The sequence below is a fragment of the Balaenoptera physalus genome (genome assembly GCF_965194825.1).
Source record: "Balaenoptera physalus genome assembly, chromosome: 8".
NCBI classification, from domain to species: domain Eukaryota; kingdom Metazoa; phylum Chordata; class Mammalia; order Artiodactyla; family Balaenopteridae; genus Balaenoptera; species Balaenoptera physalus.
Genome location: NC_138887.1, coordinates 123,124,345 through 123,137,899, shown reverse-complemented (window position 1 = coordinate 123,137,899; position 13,555 = coordinate 123,124,345). Strand labels below are relative to the sequence as shown.

Below are 13,555 nucleotides of genomic sequence, written 5' to 3'. Positions count from 1 at the left end.
TGTGTTCTTTATATATTTTGGATAAAAACCCCTTATGAGATATATGATTTGCAAATATTTTCTCCCATTCTGTAAGTTGTCTTTTTTCATTTTGTAGACTGTTTCCAGTGATGTGCAGAAGCTATTAAGTTTGATGTAGTCCATTTATTTATTTTTGCTTTTGTTGCTTGTGTTTTTGGTGTTATATCCAAAAAATCATTGCCAAGACCATTGTCAAGATTTTCCCCTGTGCTTTCTTTCTTTTTTTTTAATATTTATTTTATTTTATTTATTTATTTTTCTTTTTTTGGCTGCATCGGGTCTTAGTTGTAGCACGCAGGCTCTTAGTTGTGGTGTGCGAGTTTCTCTCTAGTTGTGGCACGAGGGCTCCAGAGCACATGGGCTCTGTGGTTTGCGGCACACGGGCTCTCTCGTTGAGGCATGCGAGCTCAGTAGTTGTGGCACACGGGCTTATTTGCCCCGCGGTGTGGGATCTTAGTTCCCTGACCAGGAATCGAACCCACGTCCCCTGCATTGGAAGGTGAAGTCTTAACCACTGGACTGGCAGGGAATTCCCTGCCCCTGTGCTTTCTTCTAGGAGTTTTGTGGTTTCAGGCTTTAGATTTAAGTCTGTAATGCATTTTGAGTTAACTTTTGTTATATCCTCTTGATGAATTAATCACTTACCATTATATAATGACCTCCTCTGTCTGTTACAGCTTTAAAGTCCATTTTGTCTAACAGAAGCATAGCTACTCCTGCTCTCTTTTGGGTTCCACATGAGTAGAATATCTTTTTCTATCCCTGCACTTTGAGCCTATTTGTGCCCTTAATGGTGGAGTGAGTCTCTTGTCGGCAGCATATGAGTTTTGTTTTTTATCTATCCAGTCATTCTATGCCTTTTGATTGGAGAAATTAATTCATTTGCATTAAGAGTAATTACTGATAGGCAAGGACTTACTAATGCCACCTTATTGTCTTCTGGCTGTTTTGTAGTTCCCTTGTTCCTTTCTTCCTCACTTGCTGTGTTCCGTTGTGAATTGATGACTTTCCAGAGTGGTACGCACTCATTCCTTTCTCTTTATCTTAGTGTATCTACTGTACGGTTTTGCTTTGTGGTTACCATGAGGCTTACATAAAACATCGTATAGGTATAAGTGTATTTCACACTGATAACTTTGATTGCATACAAAAACTTTACCCTTTTACTCCCCCCTTTTGTGTTTTTGATGTCACAGTTTACATCTTTTTTGTAGTGTATATTCATTAACAAATTATTGTAGCTATAGTTATTTTTAATACTTTTGTCCTTTAACCTTTATAAGAGAGTTAAATGGTTAATACACCACAATACTACAATATTAGAATATTCTGAATTTGACTATGTACTTTCTTTCACAAGTGTGATGAATATATTCATATGTTTTCATGTTACTAATTAGCATCCTTTCTTTTAAGCTTGAAAAACTCCTTTCAGCATTTCTCGTGAGGCAGGTCTAGTGATGAACTCCCTCAGCTTTTGTTTGTCTGGGAAAGTCTTTAATCTCTCCTTCATTTCTGAAGGACATCTTTGCCAGATAGAGTATTCTTGGTTGGCAGTGTTTTCCTTTTAGCACTTGGGCATCTTCTGGCCCATGAGGTTTCTGCTGAGAAATCCACTGTTAGCCTTTGGGCATTTTCTTGTTAAGTTAGTTAAGCTTATTTTCTCTTGCTGCTTTTAAGATTCTCTCTCTGTCTTTGATTTTTGAGTTTTATTGTAATGTGTCTTGGAGAAGATCTCTTTAAATTGAGTTTGTTTGGTGACCTATGAGCTTCATACACTTGGATATCTAAATCTCTCCCCCATCTGGGAAGTTCTCAGCCATTGTTTCTTTATATCCTTTCTGCCTCCTTCTCCCTCTCTTCTCCTGGGACTCTAATAATTTACAAATTGTTTCTTCTGCTGTATCCCAAAGATCACATATGCTTTCTTCACTCTTTTTCTTTTTTCTTTGTTCTCCTCTTACTGAATAATTTCAAAGGTTTTGTCTTCTAATTCACAGGCTCGTTCTTCTGGTTGATCCATTCTAATGTTGATGCTTTCTATTGAATTTTTCATTTCATTCATTGTATACTTCAGCTCCAGAATTTACTTGGTTCTTTTTAATTTTTTCTGTCCCTCTGTTAAACTTCTCATTTTGTTCCTGTATTGTTTTCCTGATTTCGTTGAATGGTTTTTCTGTATTTTCTTGTAGCTCATCGAGCTTCCTCAAAACATTTATTTGGAATTCTTTATCACATAAATCACAGATCTCCGTGTCTTTGAGGTCAGTTATTGGAAGATTAGTGTGATCCTTTGGTGTTGCCATATTTCCTTGATTTTCATGTTCCTTGAAGTCTTGTGTTGCTGTCTTTGCATGTGAGGAAGCAGTCACCTCCCCCAGTCGTTACTGACTGACTTCAGGAGACAAATCCCTTCCACCGGCCCTGCTGGGATACTGAGGCTTCTCAGACGGTCTGTGGACACGCCTGCTCCTCACTCCTTGCTCCCTCTGTGGCAGAATTCCAAGCGTGTGTGCCTTCTTCTCTCAATCCTGCAACATATCAGGCTAGGTGCTGACAGCCTCCTTTGCTTTCCCAAGGTGAGGCTGGAGCTCAAGTCGGTGGTGCCTCCCTGCCTGCAGACCTGGGCTGGCTTTCTGCACATGCTCACTAGCTACCTGCCAAAGCTGGCTCTCACTATCAGGGGGTGCGCCCAGGGAGCCAGCCACGTGGTGCGGGCAAGGCACGTGGCGTGCTGGGGCCAGGAGAGGGACCTGCAGGAGAGGCCTCCCCAGTGGCTCCTGAGAGGGCTTCCGGATGGGGTCCTCAACACTGTTGCTAGGATCCGTATCCCTTCAGTGTCCTCTGAGAGTCCTACTTACTGCCTCCCCAGTCTTTCCCATCCCCAGTCCTGTGGCTCATGATTCAGTACTCTGGATGGGGTGAGGGAAAGATGAGCCTCTTTGGCAGTGTCCCACCTGGCTGGGGAAGCCAGGCACTTACTCACATGCCTTCATTTTCCCCTGTGGGAGAAATCACTTGGCCCTGAGCTGTGCTTCCTTGGGGGGAGGGTGACATGGGTAAAGTCAGGCTATTCTTCTTTCCCTCTCCAATGTGTCCAAACTTGTATATATTTTTTTTTGTTCCAACAGTGTGCTGGAACTTTGCCTTTGGAAACCTGGGCTTCCACAAAGGCTTTCTTGTTGGTAGGTGATTGTCTAAGGCAGTGCTCTCCAGGGGCACCCAGGCTGCAGGCGAGAGGGGCTGGGGCAGCTTGGAGCAGGTTCAAGGGCCACTTCAGGGTCCACAGCCTGGACCAAGGTGTGTGTGCCTGTGACCCGATGCTTGGGTGGGTGAGACTCCTCCCGGGTCTCTTGGCTTATGGTGCTGGATCCCACAGTTCCCACTAAGGCAGTTTTGTCCATGGATGAATGCCAAGCTGTGTTGCTGGTTAGGGGGAATACAAGTGAGGGACAACTTATTTGGCCATGTTGCCAACGTCATCCTCAGAAAAACTTTTCCTTATCAGTATTTGTATATTTCTTGTAAGTTTATTTTTAGTTATTAACTATTATGAAAGGGATCCCTTTCCATTGCATTTTATATCTGATTATTGTTGCTATACAGGATGCAATTATTATTGCATATTTATCTTGAATTTGAACATCTAATGGTTTCGTTCTAATAATTTTTCAAATGATTTTATAGATTTAAAATCCATGTGTATAGATAATAAATATGGATTATATAATGCACACACATTGTATTTTTGTTTTCTTGTATTATTGCATTGGCAAGGAATGGCCAAAGTGTGATTGTGGGTAACCTATTTTGCATCTTTAGGGTTTCACTATCTAAAATAATGTGTTTTTAGTTTCTGATATGTAGTCTTTATTGTGACAAGGAAATTTCATTTAGTTCTAGTTCGCTGTCATTATTAGGAATGGCTGTTAAATTTAATATATTTTCAGTAAAGACTGAGATGCTTTAATATAATTTTTCTCAGTCATTTTCTTAAAATTTATTTATTTTATTTTTGGCTGCGTTAGGTCTTCATTGCTGCACGCGGGCTTTCTCTAGTTGCAGCGAGTGGGGGCTACTCTTTGTTGCAGTGCGCAGGCTTCTCATTGTGGTGGCTTCTCTTGTTGTGGAGCATGGGCTCTAGGTGTTCAGGCTTCAGTAGTTGTGGCTCACAGGCTCTAGAGTGCAGGCTCAGTAGTTGTGGCGCATGGGCTTAGGTGCTCCAAGGCATATGGGATCTTCCCGGACCAGGGCTCAGACCCACCAGAGTCCCCTGCATTGGCAGGTGGACTCGTAACCACTGTGCCACCAGGAAAGCCCCTTTCTCAGTCATTTTTATATTTCTTTCTATGTTTGCTATTTTTATAGGAGGTAATTTCAATCACATTTTCAGATTTAACAGCACAAAGTTGTATACAATAGTCTTTTATAATTTAGAGATAATTTCCACATATGTGATTATGTCTCCCATTCTGTGTATCTGCATTCTGCTTTATCTAATTTGTTTTAACCCTGGTGAGACTTTACCTCGTAGTTGTTCCTGTTTTTGTTTTGTTTTGTTTTTGGAAGAGCTTTTTTTTCTTTTTTAACAGCTTTATTGGAGTGTAATTGCTTTACAATGTTGTGTTAGTTTCTACTGTATAACAAAGTGAATCAGCTATATGTATACATATATCGCCATATCCCCTCTCTTGCCTCTCCCTCCCACCCTCCCTAACCCACCCCTCTAGGTGGTCACAAAGCACTGAGCTGATCTCCCTGTGCTATGTGGCTGCTTCCCACTAGCTATCTGTTTTACATTTGGTAGTGTTTATATGTCCATGCCACTCTCTCACTTCGTCCCAGCTTACCCTTCCCCCTCCCCGTGTCCTCAATTCCATTCTCTATGTCTGCATCTTTATTCCTGTCCTGCCCCTAGGTTCATCAGAACCATTTTTTCTGTTTTTTAGATTCCATATATATGTGTTAGCACACGGTATTTGTTTTTCTCTTTCTGGCTTACTTCACTCTGTATGACAGACTCTAGGTCCATCCACCTCACTGTTAATGTTTTTTAAACTCTGATGAGCTATTTATCTTATAGTTTCTCTTTTCCAAAATACCAGCTATCGGCTTCATTTACCAGTTTTACTTTTTTCCTAATAAATTACTTATTTTATTTTTATACTTTCTACTTCCTACATTTAAAGATTTGAATGGTTGGTTCATTATTCTTTCATCTTTCTTGTTCAATAATAAATGTACTTGACACTACTGTCCTCTAAGTACAGCTTTAGCTATGTACCACAGAATAGCAGTGTCATGAACACCAGAATAGTGTATGTTAGATTCTTGATTCCCAAATACACTTTAAAATTCATTTATTTTATTGTGATTTTCTATTTTATTTCTTTTGTTTGCACATTCCTCATTTATTCTTGAGCATGTCTTTGTGTAGAACATTTTTGTTTCATTTGGTTCAAATCTCCCATAAGCAGCTACTAGCAGATTTTTTTCAATGTAATTCAAGAATCTATTGTTTAATACAGAAATTTATCTCAATCGTTGTTTGTTGTAACTGTTATCCTATCATCTTACATTTTCTACTCATTATCCTTTCTTGTTGCCTTTTCCTGACTTGTATGAAATTTTTTTTTTTTTATGTTTTGGCCGTGCCACGTGGTATTCGGGATTTTATTTCCCCGACCAGGGATCGAACCTGTGCCCCCTGCAGTGGAAGCGTGGAGCCCTAACCACTGGACCGCAAGGGAAGTCCCTGTAGGAAATCTTTTTATATCACCACATATATATCCACTTTGGTCTTCATAATTGCTGTGAAGAAATCATTGTATGCATGCTTCCTTGGTGGCAGGCTCTTGGGTTGTTTATGGTTCTTCTTCTTTTATAATCATTGCTATAGTTAACATACTCATGAATGTATCTTAGAAAACATTATGAGCATATCTGGGGGGTAAATTTCTAGAGAAGGGATCAAAGGGAACTGTCAGCCAGCAGGATGGTACATTCTTAGTTCTACCAATGGCTTATAAGACTATTTCCCCTTCCTTCTTATCAGCTCTAGATAATTATCATCAAAATTTTCAATTCTTGCCAATCTAATAGCTGAAACAGGTTCTTATTTTTGCTTTAGTTTAGTTTTCTCTAATTATGAGTAAGGTTGAGCATCTTTTTATACAGTAATCACGTATCCATAGTCCTGTAAACTGCTTGTCACATATTAAGGAAATTTGCTTTTAGTACTTTGAATTGCAAATATGTTTTCCTGATTTGTCATTGGTCTTTCAATTTTTTCTCCTTATATATACGTTTTGAAGTTTTATGTAGTTACCAATCCGTTCCTTTATGGTTTGTGTGTGTGTGTTTATCGTTTTACAGATCGTACCAGAGAGGTCTTTCTCACTACCAGATGAGGAATTTATTTTATAATGCCTTCTTCTAAAATTACTATGTTTAAGTTTTCATGTTTAACTCTTTGTTCTGTATGGAATATATTCTGGTGTAAGGAGTGAATTCCGTTTTTGTTTATACCCTCTCCTCCTCCCCTCCAACCTCCCGCCCCTTCCTTCTCATTTCTGACTCAAGCCCAACTCCTTGGGATTTAGAAACTGTACATTGTAGTTCTACATTTCATATAGAGTTTATCTTTACATTTTAATTGTTAACATTTCACTGCATTTGTATTCTCTCTTCGGATGTACATGTGTATATGTGAGTGTGTGATCTATTTAAGGGTTAGATGCAGACATCACAATACTTCACCCCTAAATCCTTCAGCATGTGACTCCTGAGAACCAGGACACTGTACCTGACAGTGACACTGCAATGAACACACAACTGACACATGACTACTGTGTAATATATGGTCCATGTTCATATCCCCACATATCCCAATTATAGCACTGGTTTTACGTTTAGTTTTGATCCAGGATCCAATCAAAGACCTCTCATTACATTTAAATGTTATATCTCTCAGACAGCTTTGTTCTAGAACATTCCTCTTCTTTTCTTTATAACATTTTACAATTGAAGTCAGCTGCTTTGCGGAATAGTCCTCACTTTGGATTTACCTGGCTACGTGTGTCCGCATGACTGGGTTCAGGTGAAGCAGCTTTGGCGTGAACGTGCAAAGGCAGTGTTTGGTCCCAGTGCTCCCCATGCACGTGAGAGACCCATGGGTCACTCTGTGCAGCTAGTGGTGGTCACTGGGCTGCGAAGATGTCTTCCAGACCTTTCCAGTGTGCAGACTTCTCATTCTCTTTATAAATTCTCACTGATGTGTGGGATGATTCTTTGAGATTGTGTGAAAATCCAGTTCCTCGACAGTTGTTCACCCAATAGCTTACAGTAATTTCCTGACATATAGTTCTCAAACTGTTGTTTGTGTGCGTCCATATAGTCTGGACATATCTATAGAATCCTGGGTAAAATGAAATTCAGTGACCTAGTTCAATCATCTTTCAAATTCCATTAAAGCACATTGGCATTTTAAAGTTGTGGATTAACGCTTCCTAGATCATGCCTATAGCTCAGCATGTGAGCTCCATCAAGTTGGAAAAGGTAGGAAAAAATCATCAAATTGCAAGAGTCATCTACTAAATGATCAGAAGTACAACAGAACAGGACCCCATCCGCTGTCCCAGACGTCCTCCGCGCCCCGTCCTGCTGGAAGGGGTGTGAATGACTAGGAGAAAACAAGGTAGAATCCCAGATTCTCGATCACAGCCTCTCACCCCCCTGCTTCTGCCCCCGACTTCTCCAAAGGCCAGAGCGGCTGCAGGAACTGCCCACCCTGCCAGAGGGGCGCCTCCTAGAGCCAGGACAGGGGACAGCACCGTGGGCATCTCCAGCCGGCCGGCGCCACAGAAGCAAATCTCTCCACCCACTGTTCAACCTCCGTCATCAAGATCCACAGTATTTTAAGGCCATTTGCTCACATACTGCCTTTAATGGTCTCCTACTCCTGAGGGCAAATCAAGTATATTTTCTTGGTAAGTCTGAGGCACACACATCACGTAAGCCATGACTCTGATTTTCTTTTGCACGTACTGATAGCCACCTTGCCTGGAACAGTTACCTAAGCGATCAGGAAGGGTATTAGAAAAAAGATCTATTATCGCACTGCTTTAGAGTCGAGCCTCAATCCTCTTACTCAGGATTCCCGCGCAGTCCTGGACCACTGTGAAGAAGCCCCCTCACACCTCCCACCCCGGCACACGGAGGGTGGGCGAAGTCGCAAGACGCCAGAGAAGGAGACGCACAGACAGCAGCCCGGCGGCCTGAGGTCAGGCCGGGGGTCGGACGACAGCACGGGGGTGATGTGTTGATGGCAGCTGCACGGGGCCAAGGTCCTTACGCTTCACACGCCCACGGAAGTCACACAGCGGAAGAAAGGGGATCCCGCACACAGTGAAGGGTAATTTTCTATCACTCATTGTTCCACATGGGAGTGCAGCCCAAAAGACAGGTACGTTTAGAAAAGATCGAAATAAATGTGTGAGTGATGCTTCCACAAATAACCGTAACAGGGAAGCGTGACTGTGAGTTTTATCTTAGTGATTTGAGGGTCACATCGTCAGAATACCGTACTCTCATACGGTGCTATCCTAAAGAAGTGTGGACTAGCCCTAAATCTAAAACAGCATAAAGATTAACTTGAACAATATGTTAACATTTGTAATAGATACAGATTTTCAGGTGCCTACTGTGTGCTGCGACTCTCAGGGTTGGAGCAGCTCTGCAGGGAGGGATTACTGGCTTCACATCACAGGCGCAGACTCTGAGGCCACAGCTGCAGCTGTTGGCCTGAAGCCGCAGAGCTGGGGAGGGCAGACTGGGGACCGCGGCCCGGGGAGCTGCTCCTTCCTCTGGGCCTGGCTTTTTTGTATGAGGCACATAACAGAAAGCTGTCAAACAAGCCGAAAAGTACTGATAAAAATGGTTAAAAGAAAGGGTAGAAACTGAAGTTATTTATCTCTAAAACGCTCGCATTTTGGTGACCCCAGGAGGTCCTCGATAAAATGGTAGCACTGCGGGCCTTTTTTTTTTTTTTAAGTTCCCGTCCATTTCTCAGGGGATGTTTATTTAAACAACTGTCATAAAATGGCCAAACAGAAGTTGCTTTGAATTTAACCTTATTCCAATTTTATGAATTTTATGATTTGACTAGAAGAGAAAATCTGAAAGTATGGACCGCCTGGGTTAGAAAGCCAGTTTAAGGTGCCCGCATCTCAACCATTTGTAAAAAGTCCCAAACTGAAGTAAGGCTCAGGGTTTCACGGCCTCGCTGGCCTCCATGACCCATGAGTCACCGGCAGGGACCCGGCCCGGAGCGTCGAGGGTCACACCCACCTTTGCTTCAAAGAACTTTCTCCTCAACTTGGCGTCCGTGGGCGGCACCGTCCTCCTCAGCTCCCGGTACCACTTCCTGACCACGTGTCCCCTCCAGAAGGCCTGGATCCTGGAGCACAGGACCCCATCAGCCCCGCCGTGCCAGCCCCGGGGCGCGGAGAGGCCACAGGGAAGACCCCCCAGCAGCTTCCAGAGGCCTCCCAGCACCCTCTCAGATGGGCAGGCACGTCCCTGCGGCTCGGGGACCCCTCACCTGGCCGCACACTTTATTCTGAAGAGCCGGGCCCCGTCGTGAATCACTCTGGTTTGATACTGGTTCTTTCTACAGAGAGGACAGGTTTTTTTATTTGCGAACTTTTCAAAAGCCTGAAGGCATGCCTGAAGAAAAACATTTCACTTAAAATTTTGCGAGTAATTACTTATAAACAACATTTTTACTTCTAATGTAATTATAGTGTTGTTTTCTCTCATAATTATGAGACTTAGCCCAATTCAGATTATGAAGGGGAGAAGTTTCATCAGATGCTAACACCTTCCTCCTGAAACTTGTTCCAAAAATGGTATTTTACAAGAATATACATGCAGATACATCAAAAACTTCTGGGAACACCTCGTGTGAAGGCGGATGGTCCCTGCATACGGGCGACTGTGCAGTGAACTCAGAGGACGAGAGCTGTCACCCACTCTGACGTACCTTACCAGGCACACTCTCTCCTACAAACATTTGTGGCTCTTTTGCCACAGAAAATTCACCCTTTTCAAAACAGGATGAATTGTACTCTAGCCTAAAGTCATATTTCTACGCGTAAATGGTGATTATGGATAAAATAAATGGTTCCTTTTAGGAGCCTTTAAGTGAGAGAGACGAGGCTCCACCCCTCTGAGCTACAAGGATGCTGCGAGCGCTGCAGGATGGGACGGAGGCGGGTTACTCACCCTGTGGAACACATGGGAACATGAAAGCAGCACCTGTTCACGAGAAGACAGATGTTTGAAGTTTAAATTAGTTTAAAAGAGAAGCAGCATAAATGCATTAATTAAAAGAAAATTTCTGACTATTTAAAAGGTAGGCTGTGTTGTTTCTTTGAAAAATTTAAAAAGCCGATTAACAACTTTGATATTTACAATATTTAGCGTTTCAGTTTAGCATAGCGCAGGTATATAATCTCAACAAGAAAAACTAACTTAACAACAATCTGAAACATCAAACGAACACATGAAGTTTGCTGTAGAATGAGTGTATATTTAAAACTGAAACAATTACAAAAGAGAAGTATTTCTGGGCAGATCCAAAGAGAGAGTGCACGCTGGTGAGGACCCAGGCTGGGGGGTGGGCAGCAGAGAAGGGAAAACAAACATCTTTTCTTAGGACTTTGTTCAACTCAACTGCACTCTTAAATTTAATTAGCAATACATCCTAGAGACATATGAATCACTTTTTCTTTTTTAAATGCAGGGAAAGTGTGGTCTCCAGAAAATTCTACCTTCCTGTGACCCAAATTCTCCACTAAGTGATGACATTCTGGGCTGTGACAAAGCAGCTTGGACTGAACGAAGAAAAAGGTAGCTGGCTCTTCTGGAAGGAAAGGCCAGGGAGGGGTGAGACCAGGACAGCCAGCACAAGCGACTCAGGCGCCCGCGGCCTCTCTCCGAATGTGCGGGACGGAGGCAGGAGGCAGAGGCATTTCCCCAGCGGTGCAGACTTCCACCTTCCCAGGGCCACCTGACCCTGGTGAAACTTTCCAGTTTCAAAGTGACCCCCCCCCATGCCTTCGTTCGGTCTACACGTTTCTTCCTTAATGGGAAGAATGGAAGAAATATCAGAACAAATAGAACTTAGAAAGTTCTAAAACCTTTCCTTGAAACTTACTGCCTGCCACCAATAAGCCTAAATTGGAAAAACTCAGTCACGAGGGTCCTTTTTAATGATCCCCCTTGAATCTAACAGCAGCCTTTCGTGCATTCAACTGCTCATTCTCTATAGAACCATCTTTCAGAGTGTTTTATCTATCAGCAGACATTTGATGATCTATACTGAATAATATTTTACTCCGTATATTTAAAATATACTTTTAAATGTCCATAAATATTTGTTATTGGCAAACACTCTCTGAGATAACAAAAATAAACGATTCAACGGTGGTGAATACACTGAAAATGTCCCAGAAGTTCAGATTAGATTCTAGCTGTCCCAAGCACACTTCCTGAGCTGGCCTACTGTGGCTCACGTGAATTGTTTATGTCCTCATCTGTTAAAGGGGTATAATGCCTATCTCAGGGACACGTGAGATTAACCGAAGCCTTCTCAAATCATTAAATGTCGGGAAAATGCCAACTATTGTTTATAACTAAGGAAAAAGCTAAACATGAGAACAATAACTAGAAATGCAAAATAAACACGTGTCTATATCTATAACCAAAAATACTATAGTGAGAAATTTATAAAAAACAAAATGGAAGAAATGGTGGGCATGTTGCATCCTGATTCCCCCTTAAGATATTCAACTTCAGACTTTCATTCTTCATACCACAGTCAGGCTAGATATTTATAGCATAATTAAGAAAGAGGTTGCTGGGGCCAGAAAGATTCCTTGTGGCTTTATTAGCTCTTTTGCTACTAAAATGCTAAATCATCCTAGAGGTATTTCTGTGCTTTAAGGGCTAATATCTTTCTGAAATATCCAACTTTCATATATGTAAGATTAGGTTCTGATAGAGAACTAGAACATAATAAGTATGTTTAAAATAACGTGTGAGTTCAAATTAGTAAAGAACAAAATTTTATGACAGTGAACTAACTCATTAACAGTGAAACTTATTAAAGCAAATTAAGTTTGAGGGTTTACGTGCCAGTATAGTAGGTAAAGCTGAGGTTCCTAGGCTGTGAATTTTAAGCCTGCCTTTAACTGTATTTGCTGTATTTTTTAAAGCAAAGTTCCAAGTGCCTCTGTGTAGGAAGCATAATGCTATGTATGTGAGAAATCACTACACGGTGGCCATTAGCTCAAAAAAAAAAAAAATCTAAGAATAGCAGAGTCCCTAACTTTCAGGAGATTAAAGTTTAATTAGGCAGACAAAGTACGTATAGAAAAAACCCCTATGACATAGATTGATTGTATATTATGCATATTATCATCAATCTTACTATGGTAAACTTTCATGAATAAAGATTGTTAAAAGATTTTACTTAAAGATCCTTCCACAGATTCTTTGGAGATATTCAAGCTAGGTTTTTCTTTTATGGTTTCAAGTCACAAAACAACTTAAAAGTTCCCATCCTTCTGCCCTAGGTACTCTCCCAGCAGTGTCCCCACTCACCCCCAGCTGCTCACGGCCACTGGAATGGGAACATTCCTTTTGTACAAACTTTGTACTTGAGAACTAATAGCATTCAGTAAATAAGACTGTTTAATGAGGGTGTTTAGCTCTTTCTCACACACATACTTTAATTAATGGAAACAAAATGTAAGTCTCTGAGGGTCACATAGGAGGAAGAGACTGGAAAATGAAGCACGGACTCCCTCAGCCCCAGTTCAGAGTCCAGTCACGAGAGAATGCCCCACAGGCCTGCTTATCTAAGCTCACGCTAAACACCTGCGGGCCAAGTTCGAATTCTTCTTTGCATATTGGGCACGGCTGCATGGATGCCCCTTGCAGGACGGATCTTTGCTTCACTTTTTCCCATTCATCTGATGACAGTGGCAATGGGGGAGGTTCAAAGAGGCCCAGCTTCTGTGCTGAAGTTGAAACAATATGAAATATGAGTTAAATCTCTTTTAGAATATGGTAACATGCATAATTTTAATGACATTATTTTGCAAATATTAAAGCAAAACATTTCCATTGCATACTTTATTCCACCATATTTAGAATGCTGCTTTTATATATACGGGTGCACAGAAGTCAAGGAGAATACTATCTTACATTTATGCTTTAGGCTTTTATTTACAAAGAATTCCCCATATCTATTTCATTTTCATAATGATTCTGTAAGGTAGGCCGGACTGATATCCACTTTTACAAATGTCTTCACAGGTATTGGCCAAAGGTCTCCCCCATCTCTCAGTTAACTTCTCTCGGCCTTTGGCATTGCCTCCTTCCAATTTAGCTTGTTTCTGCCGTCAGTGGCCTTTGTAAAGTGAGCATCAATCCAGTTCTTCCCTTGCTAAAAGATTCCTATGACATG

The 13,555-nt window shown here is 41.6% G+C and overlaps 1 protein-coding gene across 7 annotated transcripts in view; it reads right to left on the bottom strand.

Moving 5' to 3' along the window:
- Window positions 1-13,555, bottom strand: part of RNF32 (ring finger protein 32) — a 50,111-nt gene that overhangs the window by 20,298 nt on the left and 16,258 nt on the right. For 6 of the 7 annotated variants that reach the window (XM_082472659.1, XM_082472661.1, XM_082472658.1 and 3 more), the window contains exons 4-7: window positions 12,964-13,106; window positions 10,306-10,338; window positions 9,623-9,747; window positions 9,370-9,478 (exon numbers count right to left, since the gene is read on the bottom strand). In XM_082472659.1, coding sequence (XP_082328785.1) covers window positions 9,370-9,478; window positions 9,623-9,747; window positions 10,306-10,338; window positions 12,964-13,106 — 410 coding nt within the window. Of the gene's footprint in view, window positions 1-1,956; window positions 8,925-9,369; window positions 9,479-9,622; window positions 9,748-10,305; window positions 10,339-12,963; window positions 13,107-13,555 lie in introns of those variants that run through there. The other variant, XM_082472663.1, reaches the window with a different exon arrangement.